Here is a 19,511-nt window from a genome sequence, read left to right on the forward strand (position 1 = left end):
TGAAGAAGGAGAAAGATTCTACATAGTCAGATGGTCTGGCTGCTAGGGACAAATGTGTAGTTGTGCAAAGGAGAAGACTGTCCTCTGTGCCCTTTTTTCTACTCTAACTGAGCCTCAGATTTTGTCTTAACTATGCCAAGCAGCATCCCAGGCTGCAGTAGCAGAAACCCCTGTTGGCAGAGGGGGTGATACACGAGTTAACTTGTGGGTTTTTTTTTTTCATGTTTTCTTTAAAGAGAAGTCTTTGTAGTGCATTACAGACAGCTGCCACCTCTGAGACTGTGATCTAGGGAGAGACTGCTGCAGGGTTACTACAAGACTTCTCTAAATATCTGGGAAAGCTTATTTGTGCTTCCTGTGAAGCAGGAAGGCAAAATGACGTGATCAGTCGAGGTCTAGAATGAACTCAATGGCCAGGTCAGTAATATCATGCTTAGGAACCTTCAGTCTAAAACCTGGCTGTTAATAGCTGGCTGCAGCTATTAGCATGTCAGCCGCTTGCATTTATTGCCTCAAGAACTCAGGGCAGCGCTACCTGACCTTTTATTCTTCCTAATATGGGTCTTTTGTGCGTGTAACTGTGGTTAAATACGATTTATTTATTTGTTGTATCTCTGGTACAGCAGCAGGGGTCTCGGAGGTGAAACGGGTCAGCGGGCAGGTGCCGCCCGGCGCTGCCGGAGGTGCGCGGGGCTGGCAGCGGGGCCTCCTGCGCCGCCTCCTCTCGGCGCCCGCAGACGGGCCGCGGACGGGGGCCGCGGGTGCTTCCTGGCAGGTCGTGGCGGGCGGCTCCGCCCCGGGGGGGTCGGGAGCGGCCTGGGGCCGTGCTCAGCTTCCGCCCTGCTGGGGGCTCAGCCTGCCTCCGCGGGCTGAGGCGTGCGGGAAGCGAGGCTGCCGCAGAAGCCGCTTCTCTCCGGCCCCTCCCCGCGGAAAGCAAACGCAGCGGGCCCCCAGCTCGCGCCGCTGGCGGTGGGAGCTCGCGGCCTCCGGGGGCGGCGGGCCCGGGCTGCGCGGGGAGGCCGCCGCCGCCGCCGTCCGGTAGAGGGCGCGCTGCCCGCGGCGCTCCGCTCTGCCCTGCGGGGAGGAGGAGGCGTCTCCGCGGAAGGGCGCTCCGGCGCCAGAGGGAGGCTCTGTGGTGGCTCGGGGGAGCCTGCGCCGGTAGCGGGCGGGGGCCCGGGGGAGGTGACGCTCTGGCCGGTGAGCGGCGGAGGCGCGAGGGGGCGGCCCCTCCGGCCGGACGACTCGTTGGTGCCGAGTCCCGGAAGCGGCGTTCCCCGAGGCCGGGCGCGGAATGGCGGAGAGTCCGGCCGCCGAGGAGGCGGCCCCGGCCCCGGCCGCGGTGCTGGCGGCAGGCGGCGGCAGCGGCGCCTCGGCCGGCCCCGGCCCCGGCGGCGGCGCGGGGAGCCCCGGCGTCTTCATCCCTGCCGAGCTGTGGGCGGCCGCGGGCTTCGGCACTGCGCCGGCGAGCGGCGGCGTCGCCCCGGGGAGCGGCGGAGCCCCCATCGCCGCCGCGGCCGCAGCCGCGGGCGCCGCGCTCCTCACGCATTCCGCCTTCTGGGACCCCACGGTCAGCGGCGACTGGGACAGCGAGCGGCCCAGCCCGGCCTGCCTCCTGCGGATCAAACGGTGAGAGCCGCCCTGCCCGCCGGCCCCGGCAGCCGTGGCCCCGCGGCGCCCTGGGGGTGGTCCCGGCCCTCGCCCTCTGCCGGCCCAGCGGGGCGCCGTGGGACCCCCGCCCCCCGGAGCCGGGCCCCGTAACGCGGCGGAACCGCTGGGCTCGCGGCCGGTGCTCCCGGGCCGCCGGTAACTGTCCCCCGGGCCTCGCCGACCCCTCCCCGCTGGGCCCGGGGACAGGTCCCGGGGCTCGCCCTCTTGGGGCGTGGGGCAGCCCCTGGTCACCGCCGTGCTCGGGGGCTTTCCTGAGCGCAGGCCCCGGGCCTGTATTCGCCCAGGTGCTCGGGCGAGGACAGCTCTCGTGCCTCACCTGCCCTGGAGCCGCAGAACCCTGTACCTCCACCCAGGACAGCTTTCTTCTGCTGCTCTCGCTGGTGCTTGTGGCCGCTAAGCGCTGTGGCGCATTGCCCAAATCCTGCCCTCGGGATTACTGGCTGCTTCTTCAAGATGCTCTTCAATGGGGAGGGGAGCAGGCTTCTCTTGCAGTCCCCATCAGCAGTCAAGTGGAGTTTTGCAAGACGTTTATCCTAAACCTGCCAGTAGTGATCCTCTTTCCTGGTGGTGCCCACCTAGTTGTCTGCTCCCACTCTTTAAATAATCATCTAGTTAAATCTGGTGTGTTGATAGCCTTTGATATTATGAGCAACGTGGTCTTTTATTGTTAGAAATACTGGCAGTGTTTCAACAAGCTCTTCCTCTTCCTTCAGAGCAAGTATTGCTGCCTGCCAGGCTCTTGCTCATCCTTGTTCCGTTGCGTGTTCTAGAGCTTGTATAATGTCTTCCAAAGATGGCACCAGGTGTTTTGTCAGTTTCCGATCCAAATGCCAAAAACACTAACTTCATATTGTTAGGTAGGAAGGCAAAACTCTCCTGTTGCTCTCACACTTGTTTTTGTTCTTGCCCTAAACCTCTCTGAACTGTGGTTGCTTCCTGAACGGGAAGATCTAGTGATAGCTTGTCCTGGAGCTCGGTGCAGCTCTGATTATGGGGGGAACCTCTTGGCAATAAAAGCTGGTGGGTGTCATTCAGTCTATCTGTAAACTACACAGAACTGTATGGGATTTGTTATTTTTCAGTTCATTTAGTCCAGGAAAAACAAGGGCATTGTGATTAAGTTGCATGTATATACGCATCCTCATAATGCTTGAACCCGTTGTTTGATTAAAACCAAATTCGACAGAGCAGTTTTATGCTCAAAGACAGTTGAGTCACTGTATGTTTGGGGAAAACAAGTGACTGGGTATACAAAAGATAGTCTGAGTGTGGAGAGGGAAAACATGGGGAGGGAAAGTTGACTGTTAAGCAACAAAATTCACCTAAGAGAAGTTTTATGTGCTTACCTTAGGAGAAGTTTATGGTTGAAGTTCTATATGCTGGAGTTGATCTGTGGTAAAACGCAAGGCAGCAGGTAGTCAAGGTGCTCGTGGTCTGATGCCTTGCTTATTGACTGATTGAATGCTCCTTGTACTCTTGAACTGCCTCAGCTATTGTTTAGGATAAGTTAAGAGAGCTCAGCCAGAAAACAGACTGAAGAAAAAGAACATCTTTTACTTCGAGTTACAGGTTTCCATCTTTAAAATCTGTCCCTTTGCATCTGTACACAGATTTGTCATCTAGAACATTCCGTGCATCAAGGGCTGATGAACGCCAAGGGAGATCCTGACTAATTTCTGTTTCCTTTGTTCAGAGATATCATGTCCATTTACAAGGAACCACCGCCAGGAATGTTTGTTGTGCCTGATCCCCATGACATGACCAAGGTAAGAGCAGATTTGGAACTGCTTCAGGTTCATGCTCTTCTGCATGTTGCTGTTGACAGCCGCTCTAAAGATTCTCCCAAGTAGAGTATTTCCATAGTATTTTGGGAGAAGTCAGGGTGAATCTTGTAAGAGCACAATGCACCTCCAGTTTTCTTGGTGATATTGAGATGGGCTGCATTTTAAATGGGAGGAGGCTATCAAGGAAACTGGCTTTGTGGAGAGAGAACACCGCAGGAATCTGAGAAGTTTCCACAGATAAAGCCAGCACTGTTTTGTGGCCCTATGAACTCTAGTGGAGTGCTGTTCCAGCTTGTTTTATTCTACTGATGTTTGAAAACAATCAATAGAGCATCTCAAAGAAGAGATTTGCTCTGTGGAAAGCTGTCGGCCATGGGGGATTTCTTGAGGAGTTGGAAATGAGAAGCACCTATCAGTTGCAGACAGTGCTGGAGTATCTGTAACCCACCTGTGTAAGGTGGAGGTGTTTAACTGTTGTGAACTGGTAATGGGATTTGTCTCTGGGCCCAGATCCCATCCTGCTGTGGAGCTGCCTGCCTGGTTCTCACAGGTACCAGGGTCTCGTGCAAGTCTGACCTGCACAGCCACTTCCACCAGATTGCCTCTAGTGCACTTACGCCCTAGGGGCAGGCATGTCTATGGCCTCTCCTGCCCCAGTTCTTCCCCTCCTGGCTGCCTGGCTCTAGGGGGTTTCCAGAACTGGGAATTTCCAATTAAGTCTGAGGGAGTGCAGTGATCTGGGAGGGTGAGGTTGCTCAAACAGTGTTCGTAATCCAGTGCATTCCTTGGCTGGTGCTACCCTTTCTCCAGCCAATGTCACCTCATCTGGCTGTGCTGGTTTCTGAGAAAGTTGTGTGTGTGTGCATGTGGGGTTGCTTTTGGTTTCTCTGTTGTGCACTTCTCCCACCCCCCCGACAAACTTGGTAGTCCCCTGATTCCCCCAGTGTAAGCACCTCCTGGCTTAGGGCTCTTGGATTTTTGGAGATAGCACAAAGGGAGGGTCTTTGCACAGACAACAGCTACCTCAGGCGTTTAGCTGTAGTTCTGGCTTCCCTTGGCTTGGAAGCCGCAAGTGCCAAAATGCCCTTCAGTGGAAATGCAGGTTTGTAGAACACCAGCCTTGGGGCTTTTGACTAAAATCCTAGGCTAAGTAAGACGGTCATTTAAGGAAGATTGCTTGGATCACTTTGGGAGGATGCAAAGGGAGAAAACTTCTGTAATAGCCCGGTGGGAGAAGATTTCCTGGTACACTATTGAGATTTTTGAGGGTAATTAGCATGGCAAGGATAGGGTCTTAACTTCAGATCCTGGCAGAGGATTTAACTGGTTACAATACGACCAGATCAGCACAAGACCATAAAATTGAGGAATGTTCCAGTTTTGGCAGAAATTCTGACGTTTTCTTTCTAAAATTAGCTATATTTTTTTTCATATTTGAAATCTTTTTTTGTCTTTTTTTTAAGCAGAGCTTACCAGCTGAACTGTGATCCGTTCTGGTTTGAGCTGTGTAGAGATGTATGGGAGGCAGCTGTTGTGGACTCCGGCCAAACCTCACGTTAGAAACTTGCTTTGCACATTGAGTGTGGCAGAGGGGAGAGAAGTGCACAGCAGTGGCTCCCTCTAATGAGGGAAGGAGGGAGGGTTAAGTATGGCCTGTGTATGGTGTGTGCTTGTGGAAGATGCTGCATCCATACTGCTGCCTGGGTGGAGGTTTCTTGCCTTCCGTTGGCTTTGTTGAGGATTTGAGGGTGCTGCAGTTTTGAAGTGGTGCGCAAGATGGGCTTTTGTTTTCCAGATTCATGCATTGATCACAGGCCCATTTGACACGCCTTATGAAGGGGGTTTCTTCTTGTTCCTGTTTCGCTGTCCTCCAGATTATCCTATCCACCCACCAAGGGTCAAACTGATGACAACAGGAAATAACACAGTGAGGTTTAACCCCAACTTCTACCGCAATGGGAAAGTCTGCCTGAGTATTCTAGGGTAAGAAGAGACTTTGGCTGTTTTGGTGGGAAACCAGGAGGTAGCTGCAGGTAGTATTCTGCCTCATGCATCTTTCTCAATGCACTGTGCCCTGATCTTGCCCCAGATGTGTTTGATGCACATTTATGCTTCTGTAAAATCATGTGCTAGAACAGAGTCATGAAGCAGCACAAATTCCTCTGAAATAAGAGTCTAATTTGTCTTTAAAAGAGCCTGAGAATGGAGAAAGGGAAGCATGTAGTTCAGTGGACACTGCTACTTTTCTTCTTCCCCGTGCAAAGTCTTGGCCTGAGCACTGTGTTTCTTCTGCTCTTGCGCTTTGCAACCTGATCCTTAATGCTGTCTGAATGTAGGTTTTTGCGGTTTTAATTTCCTCTCTCCACGTGGGTTTAAAAATAAATAAATAAGATTAAAAGCCACTAAGAACTTCCTTGAGAGCCATTCGACTGCTCTGGGCTTCCACCTACATGTACGTGGGGCTGAGTGGTGGGTGTAATGATTTGCAAGCGCTGCTCCCATGCTGCCTGTTCAAACAGGCTCCACTGCTGCAAATGCTCGTTTCTCACCTACTTGATTTTTAAACATGTGAAAGTCCTGTTTGATTCAGTGGCTCTTAGGGCTCTACCAGAGGAACCGTGGCCATAGTGTGATATTCCTCATGCCAGCTGTGACAGTTTCATCTGCCAATAAAGAAAGATTTTTGCTGAGACTCTGGACTGGTGCAGCTGGGGTGTTAGTGTCCCTTTCCTTTGGCTGCAGACAGATACAGGCAGCTAGGTGTCGAAGGGGCAGTGGTAGCTTGAATTGCTGTAGGAGTTTTATCAAACAAAATCTCAGCATTGATGCAGTTTATAACGTTGCCTTTGCTGGGATTGTTTCTGCAGTTCTCTGCACGTGCCCCTTAAACGAAAGCTGGTCCAAGTAGCTGATACTTGTCAGCTGGTAGTTAATGGTCCAGGGCTGGGTGAGAGACACAGTGTGTTGGGAAACATCTCACTGTATGAGGTTTCTGATCCAATGAGCTGGATGCCGCATGCCTGTGAGGCACTAAGGTGTGTCGGGCACATCCGTACCTCGGGGGTCTGAAGGCCCAGCAACTTCCATGCAAGCTGCATTGTTGCTCATGCAGTGTAGTCATGTCTTGAAGAGTGAATAAAGAGTCTCAGCCTTGGCAGAAATGGGAAGCTGTGAATGAAAGGATTTAGGAAGAGCATATATGGGTCAGTACATCCTTGTTCAGCTCACAGGGAGACGAGTCTGTATCTGGAACCAGGATATTAAGGGCAAGCAGCAGAACAGCTTTTCCTGATCATGTTTGTCTATGCAGAGTTTTTTGCTACCTTGTATGTATTAAACAGGTACCTCGTTCTTACAGCAGAGCGTCCATTAGTGTTTTTGGTGGCAGACTTTGTGCTGAATGTCTGCATTACAAACTGCAAAAGTGATGGTCTTGTTCAAGTCTTCAGAGTTAGATTTCAGTTCTTAAGAGTTGCAGGTTTTGATTTATTGTAGTGCTGGTAGGATATGTTGCTTCAGGGTGCTGTGCGAGATGATAGCCATAGCTTTAAAGTGCCCTGTAAGGTGTTTGGAAATGTTACTTTTGCTCAGCTCACATGTGGTGCCCTATGTATGTTGGCAGCAAAGTTCACCAGCCTCCTGCAAGCTAGCATACTCATCTGGTTGAGAGAATAAACTACCTTCAACCTGAAAACTTTCTTAGTGTCCAGTGCTTTGTATATCAGTAGCAGCTGTTGCTTTTCCTGTCATATTTCTGTAAGCTATAGAGGTAGTTTCACAAGCTTTCTGATCTTTGGTAGTTGGAGGGATGGTGGTCACTTGGCTGGTCCTGCGTTGTTAATTGATGCTCTTCTGTTTTGATGCCTCAGCACTTGGACCGGGCCTGCATGGAGCCCAGCACAGAGTATCTCTTCAGTCCTCATCTCCATCCAATCTCTGATGACTGAGAACCCCTATCACAATGAACCCGGCTTTGAGCAGGTGAGACCTGAAGGTGGATCATCTCTGGTTCTGCAGCTGTCTGTCTCTTCACTCTACACCTTGCTTCTGGTGGCAAATTCTGCTCTGGAAATGGGGGAGAAAACCAGGTTATATCACGTGGCTCCTTTCCAGTTTGTTTTGCCTCTGGTCAGATCTTGAGGAGAAGTTGCAACCCAGCTCTGGACTGGAGGCTGCTTAGCTCTTGTATGTGTTAAGTAACCGAAGAACAAGAGGCATTCAAGAAGTGGCTGAGGAGATGGGATGGCTTTTCATTTCTCTGCTACGTGACTCCTAATACAGCTTCCTTGAGATATAATGTCATGCAGGAAACAAACTGCTCAGGTTTTTATGTCTCCAGCATCCAAGAGAGGCAGGTTGCTGTGCTAACTTTATCGGCTGTCTGTCTCCACAGCTGTGTGAGTCCAAGGCTCTTTAGATATGGGAAATCTTGCCAGCTTTTCATTTGCAGTGTAAGTGAGCTCAGTGTACACAAAACAGACAATGCTGTAGTGGGTTCTTGCCTTAGTGAAATTCATCGGGCCCATGAGAGAGATACAAAGAATCATTCCAGTCACATGGACTTACTGGACCAAATTCTGTTTCCAGGAGAGGCACCCCGGGGACAGCAAGAACTATAATGAGTGTATTCGGCATGAGACCATCCGAGTAGCAGTATGTGACATGCTGGAAGGAAAGTGTCCCTGTCCTGAGCCACTACGGTATGGAAAAGAGGCAGGGAGGGAACATAAGAAAGTGGGTGTGGGGAAGCAGGTTAAAGTTCTCTGGTTGCCCTTCCTGAGAGCTGCTACAGGAAAGAGCAAGTGTTTAACTCATCCTGGTCCAGTGAAGAGCGGTTTTGTTTCTTTTGAAATGGATGGCTGCATCTATGTGGTGCCCGGGAGCTGTACATTGACAAAGGCTGTGTTACTGTGCACAGTGGCTGCATCCTCTGACTTGTTTGAGGATAAATGTGCCTTCTCTTAGAGAAAAAAAAAAATGAAAATCTGAGGGAGAGAAAAGCAAAGCTGTTGTGGAACCACATGCAGAATCTGTTCAGCTACAGTAGCAGTGCTGTATTTTGTTTTGTTCTGTGTCCTGCCTCGCTGTATCCAGTTAGTTGTCTGGGATGCCCTGTGTCGGTTGAGCTGTGCTGATTACATGGACTGCTGCTTAGTAGGATGGTGCAACCCTGGATGATGTGACCATTGTAACACTGTCATTTTCTGTTGACTGTTTGCTCTGATTGTGTTCAGGAGTGTAATGGAGAAATCCTTCATGGAATACTACGACTTTTATGAAGGGGTGTGCAAAGAGAGACTTTATCTGCAAGGTCAGACAATGCAGGTGGGTGGCAGACAATTTTCTTGTTGATTCAAAATTTTGATTCAAAATACCTAGTCACTTGTAGTTAGTGACAGACAATTGCAATGGGTAATGTGCAACAACTAAATGTGTGTGGGGTGGATTTGGACCTTTTTCTATCAACTGTACATTTCAACTTTGAATTAACCATGGAACTTGAGACCTGAGACATTCCTGTGAATAAAAAGCTACCTCTCCCAAGTCCAGCATAGGCACACAGTGTTTTCAAGGCTGTTAGATTTCTTTCGGTGCTGAACCTGGGTCACTCTCAAGGCAAGTGGGTCGTGCTTTGAGCAGTGGAATCAGTACAGTTTGCTTTCATGTGGATTTGGGGTTAAGGAGGGAAGGCACATGTAGGTTATCCAGTGCTGGTGGCAACTGAACTCTATTGCAGCGTTCCCCTGTTGAGACACTGGTGGGATTTCTTTTTCTGAGGTGTCATTGCTCATACAGTAGATAAGAACTTTTCTCTGACACTCCTTGTTCTCTCAGATGAGGTTGAAAGTGGCTGGCTGGCTGAGACAAAAGTTCCTGGAGGAGGAAGGAGTGGGGGAACAGTGACAATATGGCAGACACATATAGACAGGTTGAACAAAGAAGCTTATTTCTGCAGGGAAGTACATTTTAAAGAATAGGTTGCCAAGTTATTTGCCTATGAACACGTACGTCTTCCTCCCTCATCAGGCACCTCTTGTTTGACTCATTGAGAAATTACATTGTTAAGAAAAGATAGAGGTGATTGGTTTAACGATCTAGTGTGTCTAAAGATCCTTCTTTCCTGTAAGTACCATCACTGACCGTTTAATTCATAAAATGAAAGCACTCCTAAAATAGGAGAGTTCATGTTTGAAGTGAGAAATTCCCATAAGGAAGATCTGTGACAGACATACCTACAGAGAGTGCTGTACAGAGAGGCTGCAGTTTGTTGAGGGTAGAGGATTGTCAGGTGTGGCCAACTCTTCTTTATTCTTCAAGGATCCAGGGCTCAGTTGCTTTCTCCATGGGTTTATGAAGAACACTGTGACTTGGAACTGTGTTGTGCTCAGTTCCCAGAGGTAGTGACTGCCTTGGTCTGTTTTCTGCTTGCTTGTAAATAGTAGTACAGGAAGTATGAACACAACATGCTGGAGAGATGCCATTGTTGTCTTCGTTACCCTATTTTTAAAATAAAGTCACTCCATGTTCAGTGTCAGTTTAGTACTTGCCAAATGTGCTGCCTGGTTAACTCTGGAGCTGCATGTTGGCTTGCACCAAAGAACTGCATCAGGTGGGACAGGGTAAATTCCACCACCACCTTATATAGCCCTGACAACGTGTCTTTAACCAGGAATAGGGTTAAAAGCAAAAAGTATTAAAGCAGCTGGGTGCCTTGATTTAAAATGACAATAGAAATGCTTTAATTTGGAAAGGGTCTGTAGCACTAATATAAAGTGTGGTCAAGTCTTTGGCCTCTGGATTTTAGAGGCTTTCATTTGTAATATTTTCCTGCCTCCTGGAAGTGAGCATGAGACCTGATCTTTGAAGTAGATATGGTTTCAGAAAGGGTGAATTGTGCCTGAGTGATCTGATGTCCTACAGTGAAATCACTGCATTGGTGGGTAAGGAAGAGTTAATGAGGTAATCTACTTTGACTTCTGTAAGGCCTTTGACATGGTCCCACACAACATCCTTGTCTCTCAGTTGGAGAGATGGATTTGATGGATGATGTATTCACTGGATAAGGAATTGGCTGGATGGCTGCATACAGAGTTACAGTCAGCAGCTCAATGTCCGGATGGAGACCAGTGATAAGTGGTGGATCTCAGGGCTCCATATTGGTACTGGTACTGTTAAATATCGTTATCAATGACAGTGTGACTGAGTGCACCCTCAGCGAGTTTGCAGGTAACATAAGGGAGGCTGAGTGGCGCAGTTCACATGCTGGAGGAGAGGGATACCATCTAGAGGGACTTTGACAGGCTTGAGAGGTGGACCCATGTGAATCTCATAAAGTTCAACAAGGCAACGTGCATGGGTTGAGGCAATCACTAGTATCAGTACAGACTGGGTGATGATAAATGAATTGAGCAGCCCAGTGGAGAAGGACTTGGGGATATTGGTGGATGAAAAATTGTACGTGAGCTGGCAATGTGTGCCTGCAGGCCAGAAAGCCAATTGTATCCTGAGCTACATAAAAAGAAGTGTGGCCAGCAGGTTGAGGGAACTGATTCTCCCCCTCTACTCTGCTCTCATGAGACCGCACCTGGAGTACTACATTCAGCTCTGGGGCCCTCAGCAGAAGAAAAACATGGACTTGTTAGAGCAGATCCAGAGGAGAGCCACAAAAAAAATCAGAGGGCTGGAACACTTCTCCCATGAAGAAAGGCTGAGTTGGGGTTGTTTAGCTTTGAGAAGTCTCAGGGGAGACCACATTGTGACCTTTTAATACTTGAGGGGTTATAAGCAAGATGTAGAGAGACTTTTCACCAGCGCTTGTAGTGGTAGGACAAGGGGTAATGTTTTTAAAATAAAAGAGGGTAGATTTAGATTAGGCATAAGGAAGAAATTCTTTACTAAGAGGATGGTGAGGCACTGGAACACATTGTCCGGAGACGTTGTGGGTGCTCCATCCTTGGAAGTGTTCAAGGCCAGGTTGGATGGTCTAATGAAAGATGTTGCTGCCCATGGCAGGGAGGTTGGAACTAGGTGATCTTTAAAAGTAACTTCCAATCCAAACCATTTTATGATTCTATGAAATAGTTTACTTCTTCAAGCCTGCTAGGAGAAATTCACTTCATATCTGCTTGGCCTTCTATCTGTCTTTGAAGTTTGCTTGGGTTTGTAAGGTTTCCCAGAAGACTCCAAACAGAAAATACCTGCAGTCCTCAACCTCTACCATGACCCTGTTTAGAGGCCCCTTGGTCATATGACAGGATTTAACCTTTAACTATTTGTTTGTTGCCCAGTTACTGTACAGCTTTCTTAATTCTACTTCTTGCCAGAATGATAAAGGTCTATTCTGATATATTTATCTATGGCTTCCTTCCAGGATCCTTTTGGTGAAAAACGAGGCCACTTTGACTATCAATCCCTATTAGTCCGTTTGCAAGGAATTCGGCAGAAGGTGCAAGAGAAACATCAGCAGGAGAATACAGAAATAGACTCTGAGAGCAGCTCCTCTGAGACAGAGACAGACACTCAAAGTTGCTCCAAAGCTTAGAGCTGTGTTACCAATGGAGAGGCCAAGCTGTGGGAATGTTGTCTTCACACTAGAGTACCCCTGACAGACTCAACAACCAAACCAATGCCAGAGTGGAGAAAACTACAGGATGTCGTCTTCTGTCTCCTTTTACTGCTCTGGTGGATAATGCTGAATGAGAAGACTTCATGCTAGACAAAGCCAAGCTTGTGACAGGCTACTCTTAAAAGGTACTTACTCTGATACAAAGCCGGAGCATGTGGCATCAGGTTATTTTTTGAAAATATCTACACTGGTTATTTTTTTGTCTCCATTTGATTAAAGAATGAGATCTAGACTGCGACTCCTCTTTACAGCTTTTCTGTTCCTAGACAGCGAGCCCTTCCCTGGGGCCATGCTGAATACAGAGCTGTAGCGGTGGGAGCGCTCTGTTGAGTCTGGGGTGTGACAGGGCCCAGGCACTACGTGCCTGGATGAAACCTTCTTCTGCAGGTTGGGAGAGATGGAGCCTCTTTGCTCTGTTGAGCCCATCTACCTAATGTCTTTCTTCTAGATGCTGTTCTAGACAGACCAAAGATAAAGAGCAGTGGTGGAATCTGGGCTCCTTTCTGAAGGCTTTACACAAGCCCTGGGTGACTTTGTCCACTGAGACTTTAGGCACAAAGGGTAGGATGAAAAGTGGAAACTGCAAGAATCCATAAATTGAGTGCAGATGTGTTCATCCTGGTGTTTTGGGGAAAAACATTGGTTCAGAGATGGGGGGGGGGTCACTAAAAATAAGTCTAGTTTGTCTATATCTTTAAGGTTTTGATTTGAATTTAGTATTCTAGAAATATTTTATTCTGGCTGCTCTGATGGAGCTGTTCCTTAACTGAAGTACTTCTCACTTTCCACCTCTCTAGTCAGTGTAATATTTTATTCTCCTCCGTCGTTCTTTACTACCACCTCACTCCCCACTGCTACCTTGATCCATCAGATTGAAATGCTAGAATAAGGGGCAACTCTAGATAAGGAAGCCACTGTTTCTGGGTGGAGCTTTTCAGAGGTGTACACCTAGTTACTGACTGAAATTCCTTTGCCAAACTTGGCTGAGTGCAAGCTAGACAAGTGTTGTAAAGTTAACACTTCAGTGCTTTGAATGTTTTAGACAGCAGCTTTTTACTGTGAGGGGCAAGCCTGTCAGAGAAGTATCTGCTAGCTGCGAGTACAGTTACATGAAAAATGTATTCAGTGCAACTTGGGTGGAGAAGAAATAAAAAGTGTCTTCAGGTAAAAGATCCTGGTGATGATTTGATTGCAGCAGTAAAATGTTTCATTGATAAATAGCTTAATCTACTTGTTTTCATAGGAGCTTTGATAGAAAGCAAAGTTGCACATTGTCCTAGGCTCTTTCCTTAACCACCTTCCACCAGTGTGGCTCTGTTTCAGACTCCCAGTGGTGGTGAGAGAATGTCCAATGGTCATCCTTGTGTTTTGTTTTTTAAAAAAAAAACACAATACAACCATAGAAGGAGGGGCCAGAAAACCCCTGCCATGCAATGTACAAAAAGGCAATGTCCCATACATCACTGAATTATTTAATTATTTTCAGTCTCCGATTTATATCAACTTGTGTAGAAGTCAGAAGCCTGCACACTGCTCCTTAAGCAGCTCTGAAAAGCTGAAAGGTGGAAACATTCCTGACCTGTAAGTGTGCCATTTAACAACTTGGGAACCTTTCCCTTTTAGCAAGCAACACCCCCTGGGTCTGTCATTGGTATGAGTCTGACTTAAACCCTGTCTTCCCTCAAGGGAAAGCTAAACTTACATAGGACTCACTCAACACATACACCAGGTGAGAGTAAATAAAGCTGTGTTCACCTTGAAATAAGGTCTCAGGAGGCAGCAGGATCTCCTGGGAAGTCATGAGCTGTATGCTACTCTTCCGCCTCTGTAATTCCATTGTAAATGTCACGTTGTTTGTCACCATTCAGTAGCATTGTGGATAGAGCTGTGACTCGGCTGCCTTTTAAAGGCAGAGCTGGTTCTGAAATCTGTTTGTGATGCATGTGGCGTTACCATCCACTGATACAACAAAACAAGAAAATGCCTTATTGTGGACACTATTCACATAACTAGCATGTGGCTGTAAAAGAGAAGTATTAGTTTTATAGCTCTAATGTTGTCTGTCCTACCATTTCTGAATGTTTCCATTTCAAAGTGACAATCCTCAAATGACTGCTCTAGGCAGAGATGTTTTAGCAACAGATTTTTAGACCTAATTGAGTTGAAATATATGCACAAGAGTCACTCTAAGATACCTTGTTTATATACTATTGTACATAAGATTTTTTTTTGTGCAATAAAGTTTGTTTTGGCAGAATCTAGACTGTGGTACTCCTTAGTGAAACAAAGGCTCATTCACAGAGCAGAGGACTACAAAACAGTTTCTAAGATGCTTTGGAAATGTCACTGCTGGCTCTAAGATTCATTAGACAGTCACATATGCATCCTCTGAGACTGCAGTTGCAATAGCAGCTTATATATTTTTTCTCTTGCTGTGACAAGGTAATTAGTGTTTGTAACAGTAAGTGGTATTTCAATTCACAACAGAGGAGAAAATCCAAAGGTAAGCAAGTATGAATTAGTCCTATTAAACTTCTCAATCTAGACATTTTTTTTAAAAAAATTTATTTCAAATCCATTGTACCTGTGTTTTAGGTGATATGCAAGTAACCTCACAAGAAGAATTATATACACACATGGAACACTTAGAAGTCAAGGTATTGCCTCGTTAGCTTCCTCTGGAGTGATCTCCTGAGAGTACAGCTCTGTAAAGAGAGCAGGCAGCCAGTACTGAGGTTCTCCTGCTGCCTGCGTATCCAGCCAGGCCATTCCTTCCTTCAGCAAGTGTTCCTATTCAAACAGAGCAGAAACTGTGAGTAAAACTTAACTAAATGGCTGAGAAGCCATTCACAGGCCTCATCCCACATTTATTGTAGTGTAATGGAGTGTGTAGAACTCAACATTTTTACTCATCTTGAGCAGGGAAAGATACAGTTTGGACATCCAGTCAAATCTACCCTCCATGTTTATGCAGGACCTGAGCTAACAAAATTCAAGTTTTAACCGAGACTAGTGAAGCCACAGGAATATCTACAACTCCTGAGACTCTGCTGTCTTTAACCTATGTTTAAGTAGTACGTACCCTGCCTCAGGTCTATCACCTGTGCATGCTATGGTAACATCCTCACCATAGTGTACGCAGCTGTGCTGCAGGAACAGCCACTCCACCCTGTCACTGACCTCCACTGTGCACAAGAGACCTTCATACGTACCAGTATTTGCTTTGCACGTTCCATCTCCCATTTCAGACTGGACCTGATCTCATTGACTGTTACATAGCCCTTTTTCTGGAATGAGAGAGAAAAATACTGTGTGCTTATAATCAATATTTAAGTCCATAGTTTAGATGCACATGGACAATTTTGCCTACAGGTCTGATCTAATCATAGCACAAGTTCTAGATTCACATTCATGCTGGAATTTGCACTTCCTACAACCTGCTTTCCCTGTCGTGGAAGTAATAAGATTCTTTCAGGGTGGTTGTACTTTAAAATCACTTGGATCAATACCTCTGCCAGCTGCAAGACGACTGTGTGATCCATGTTCAGTTCAGCTGGTACAGACTGGACCAGATATGTTCCACCAACAGGGATAATCCCAAAGCCATTTCCCAAGACCTTCAGTTTCTTGATTGCACGAAGGAGATCATCCCTGAAGAGCAAGGGTTAATACAAAGCTTTAAACCAAGAGAGCCTCTCTCAAACTGCATCCTCAATTCTGTAAATGAGAAGAAGCTATAAGCTATAGCAAGTGGCTACTTGCTGCAATTTCAGGTAATCAACAGCCAATAATTTCTTTTAGTGTGCATATCTTTGCCCCTTTACAGAAGTGCAGATTTTCATTAGAGACATTTGTAGTATCTAAGCTGCAAGTGCTATATTTAAGATTCAGCCCAACTTACTAATTATGGTGAGTTGTGTCCTAACATTGATTTCTGTAAGGGCACGTATTGGTCCCTTCCTTATAGCTCAGACCACAGCAGCTTCAGCAGACTGTGACAGTAAGAGAGCTGGATTTGCAGGGAACTAATCCTCTCCAGCTCAAGACAACAGTTCTTCATGCTTTAGTGCTCACTCCTGCTTTTTGAAATATTTAAGTCATTAACTACAGAGCATGTGTAAGTGGCTCAATTGCTAGAATTTGGAGTCCAATTAACAGCAGCAAATTCAAGCCTAGCTGAGATCAGTCACCCTCTTTTCTTCCACAAATGCTACTTGATTCTACCCTCCTGTAATATCCAGACACTCACTGGCTTACTTCCTGAGCAAACTTCCCTCTTCCCTTCAGCACTTGTTGATGAAGTTCTTCTAGTGTTATCAGACCTAGGAGTTAACAAAAGGGGACAGGAAAACATTACTGCACAGAAAGAAAACTACTCCAGCACAAGTAGTAAAGGCTCCTTTGTGTGTTTACCACTGAATCACTCCTGCCCTACATTATACAAGTGGATTCTTCATTGTTCCCCGTTTCAAGCCTTGGATGAGATAAGCATCTAGTCACTTCTGGTCCTACAATTAACATGCAGCACTCTGGTGTTGCCTTCTTCCACAGACTTACCAGACAGAGTTTCAATTAGCTTTGCTATAGCCCACTCTTGGTCTCTGATTGCCCTTTTGGGGTGAAGAACACCCAGTATATTTTCATTAGGCACTTACCACTAGTAATCATAGAATCATTAAGGTGGGAAAAGACCTCCAAGATCACCTGGTCCAACCATCCCCCTACCACCAATGTCACCCACTAAATCATGTCCCTAAGCGCCAGGGCCAACCTTTCCTTGAACACCCCCAGGGACGGTGACTCCACCACCTCCCTGGGCAACTCGTCCCAATGCCTAGCCACTCTTTCAGAGAAGAAATGTCTCCTAATTTCCAGCCTCAGCCTCCCCTGGCACAACTTGAGGCCATTCCCTCTAGTTCTATCATTAGTTATCTGCGAGAAGAGGCCGACCCCCAGCTCCCCACAACTTCCTTTCAGGTACTTGCAGAGAGCAATAAGGTCTTCCCGAGCCTCCTCTTCTGCAGACTAAACAACCCCAGTTCCCTCAGCCGCTCTTCATAAGACTTGTATCCAGGCCCTTCACCAGCTTCATAGCCCTTCTCTGGCCATGCTCCAGGGCCTCGATGTCCTTCTTGTAGTGAGGGGCCCAAAACTGAACACAGTACTCAGTACTCTGGTGCGGCCTCACCAGAGTCAAGTACAGGGGTACAATCACCTCCCTGGTCCCGACGGCCACGCTATTCCTGATAGGAGCCAGGATGCCGTTGGCCTTCTTGGCCACCTGGGCACACTGCCGGATCACGTTCAAGCAAGCGTCAACCAGCACCCCCAGGTCCTTTTCCTCTGCACAGCTTTCAAGCCACTCCGCCCCAAGCCTGGAGCACTGCATGGGGTTGTTGTGGCCAAAGTGCAGGACCCAGCACTTAGCCATTTTGAACCTCATCCCATCCTGTCCAGGTTCCTCTGCAGGGCCTCCCTCCCCTCCGACAGATCGACACTAACTCTTCTGGATATTGCTGTGATCCTTTAGAGACAGTCTTACTGCCAGTCTCAAAGCAGTAACTTACTGGTTTTGTACTCCTTCCAGATTGTCATTTATCACCGTCTCCCTTCCCACCGTACCAGGAATTACAGTTTTGTTACCTAGGGAAGGGCAGAGTTGGTTGATTTCTGTAGAAATCAATGAAGCTAGGTGACTACCAGTGGCACAGTGATAAAATGTTGTAGAAACAAAACAAGGGTTTTGAGGGGTACAAGGAAGACAGAACCATCAGCTCCATATTCTGTGAAATCTAGTAAAGAATGCTATGCTGAGTGATGCAACTCATTTTCTACGTGGACAAGGTATACTCCCATTCTCCTAGAAAACAGACAGTGCGATCCTCACCTCCATTCCTGTGTTTCAGAGCCAGGCAAACTTCAACAATCTGCACACCCAATTCATAGTAAAAGTCTCCAACTCCCAGCATTTCTGACCAGAATCCTTTACCGGCTGTGAAGTGAGAAAGGGGAAAGTGATTGGACCACTGGCAAGAACATCTTCCTTAATAGTTACTGGTACGAAGCAGCCTGCTCACAAACCTCACTGTGAGGACTCATGCCTCAGTCAAGAGTCTCCATTTTGGTCATCTCCACCTCTTTTGCTACCCTTTAAAGTAAATAGCACCTACAGGCATATTACACCAATTCACAAACCCCAAGAATGAAAATACCATTAGCTTTCCTCAAGGACAACTTCCATCAGCTCCACTAAGAACTGTTTACAACAGAAGAACAGTAAAACAAATCTTTAGTCATTAACCCCTGGTGCCTGCTCCTCACATGCCAGAGGATCCACTCCAATTGTTGCACACATATCCTGGAACTGGACCCGGAACTCTGGGCTTTTACGGATCTCTTGCTTGTGTTTGCTGGCAAACTCCTCCAAGTTGGTTTTAAACATGTCCAGCTGCTTAGACATCTGGAAGAGAATTACAGAAAACTATTTCTGTCTTAACACTTATTTAACACGTTTTTTGGTGATCACAGACCCCACAATGCACTAAGTGGACACAGTCCTAAAGCAGTAGCCAAGATTCAGACATGCTGCTCACCCTGTACAAATGGCACCAGTGGACTCAAAAAGCAGGAAACAAGAAAAAAATGCTTGACAAATTCACACGTGTATGCTTTAACACTGAATATAAGCCAATATCAAACAAGAGTGGAGAGAAGACAAGGCTATTCTGAACCCATAGTTGGGCTCAGAAGGACGGCAACAGATATCCTGTGCCGTGCATGGCACAGAAACAACCCCACAGAACGGAGATGTTTCGGAGGCGACGGGAAGGGAGGCAGAACCCAAAGCAGGACGCAAAACGAAGCTCAGGTCTGAGGCTAGGCTCACCACCGCAAGCCACGCCACGGCAGGGGCGATCTCCCACCTGGGCCAACTGGTCTTCGGCCAGGACCGTCCCTCGCTCCTTGTACTTTGCCTGCAGGAAGAAAACAGGGCGCTGGGGACGGCGCCGGGAAACGGGCGAACAAACCCCAGACCGGAGGAGGCGGCGCTCCTTAAGGACGCGTGAATCAGAAGGACCCGCGGCCCCGGGCAAGCGAGGAAGTTACCAGAGGGCACCCTGCGCTCCCGCCGGGGCCGCCCTCCGCGGACCGGCGCCCCGCACGCCCGCCCCGGCCGCGGGCCCCGCCGCCCCCTCACCTCCGCCAGCTTCTTCTTGGCGACGGCGCCCGCGCCCACGCCCCGCCGGTGCATGGCGGCCCCCCCGCCGGCCGCGCACCCGCCGACGTCACCTCCCCGCGACGCGCGGCGCCGGCGCGGGGCGGGGGCGGGGCCTACACGGCGGGGCCTACACGGCCCCGCCTCGCGCAGGGGCCCGGGGCCGAGCGGGGGCGAGCGGGGGTCGGGCCCCGCGGGTTCCCCCGGGCTGGGGCGG

The 19,511-nt window shown here is 48.1% G+C and overlaps 2 protein-coding genes across 3 annotated transcripts; one reads left to right on the forward strand and one right to left on the reverse strand.

The window, feature by feature from the left end:
• The first annotated feature begins 902 nt into the window (after nucleotides 1-902).
• UBE2Z (ubiquitin conjugating enzyme E2 Z) lies at nucleotides 903-14,629 on the forward strand. The gene is made up of 7 exons (XM_066981839.1): nucleotides 903-1,626; nucleotides 3,362-3,434; nucleotides 5,248-5,435; nucleotides 7,322-7,433; nucleotides 8,040-8,152; nucleotides 8,687-8,777; nucleotides 11,824-14,629. Exons 1-7 carry the CDS (start codon nucleotides 1,292-1,294, stop codon nucleotides 11,992-11,994), a joined length of 1,083 nt encoding a protein of 360 aa, XP_066837940.1. The 5' UTR covers nucleotides 903-1,291; the 3' UTR covers nucleotides 11,995-14,629.
• Nucleotides 14,619-19,432, reverse strand: SNF8 (SNF8 subunit of ESCRT-II). Of its 2 annotated transcripts, none has more exons than XM_066981840.1 (8): nucleotides 19,277-19,432; nucleotides 19,002-19,052; nucleotides 18,400-18,538; nucleotides 17,966-18,070; nucleotides 16,328-16,400; nucleotides 15,588-15,729; nucleotides 15,291-15,386; nucleotides 14,619-14,868 (listed from the first exon to the last, which is right to left on the reverse strand). In XM_066981840.1, the coding sequence occupies exons 1-8, from the start codon at nucleotides 19,328-19,330 to the stop codon at nucleotides 14,731-14,733; spliced, it is 798 nt and encodes a 265-aa protein (XP_066837941.1). In that variant the 5' UTR covers nucleotides 19,331-19,432; the 3' UTR covers nucleotides 14,619-14,730. The 2 variants fall into 2 exon arrangements, with proteins under 2 accessions (XP_066837941.1, XP_047906758.2); XM_048050801.2 differs by having other exon boundaries at nucleotides 15,291-15,365; nucleotides 19,277-19,428.
• Nucleotides 19,433-19,511: the final 79 nt, after the last annotated feature.

This window comes from Anser cygnoides, chromosome 22 (assembly GCF_040182565.1).
Source record: "Anser cygnoides isolate HZ-2024a breed goose chromosome 22, Taihu_goose_T2T_genome, whole genome shotgun sequence".
In the NCBI taxonomy this organism is placed as follows: domain Eukaryota; kingdom Metazoa; phylum Chordata; class Aves; order Anseriformes; family Anatidae; genus Anser; species Anser cygnoides.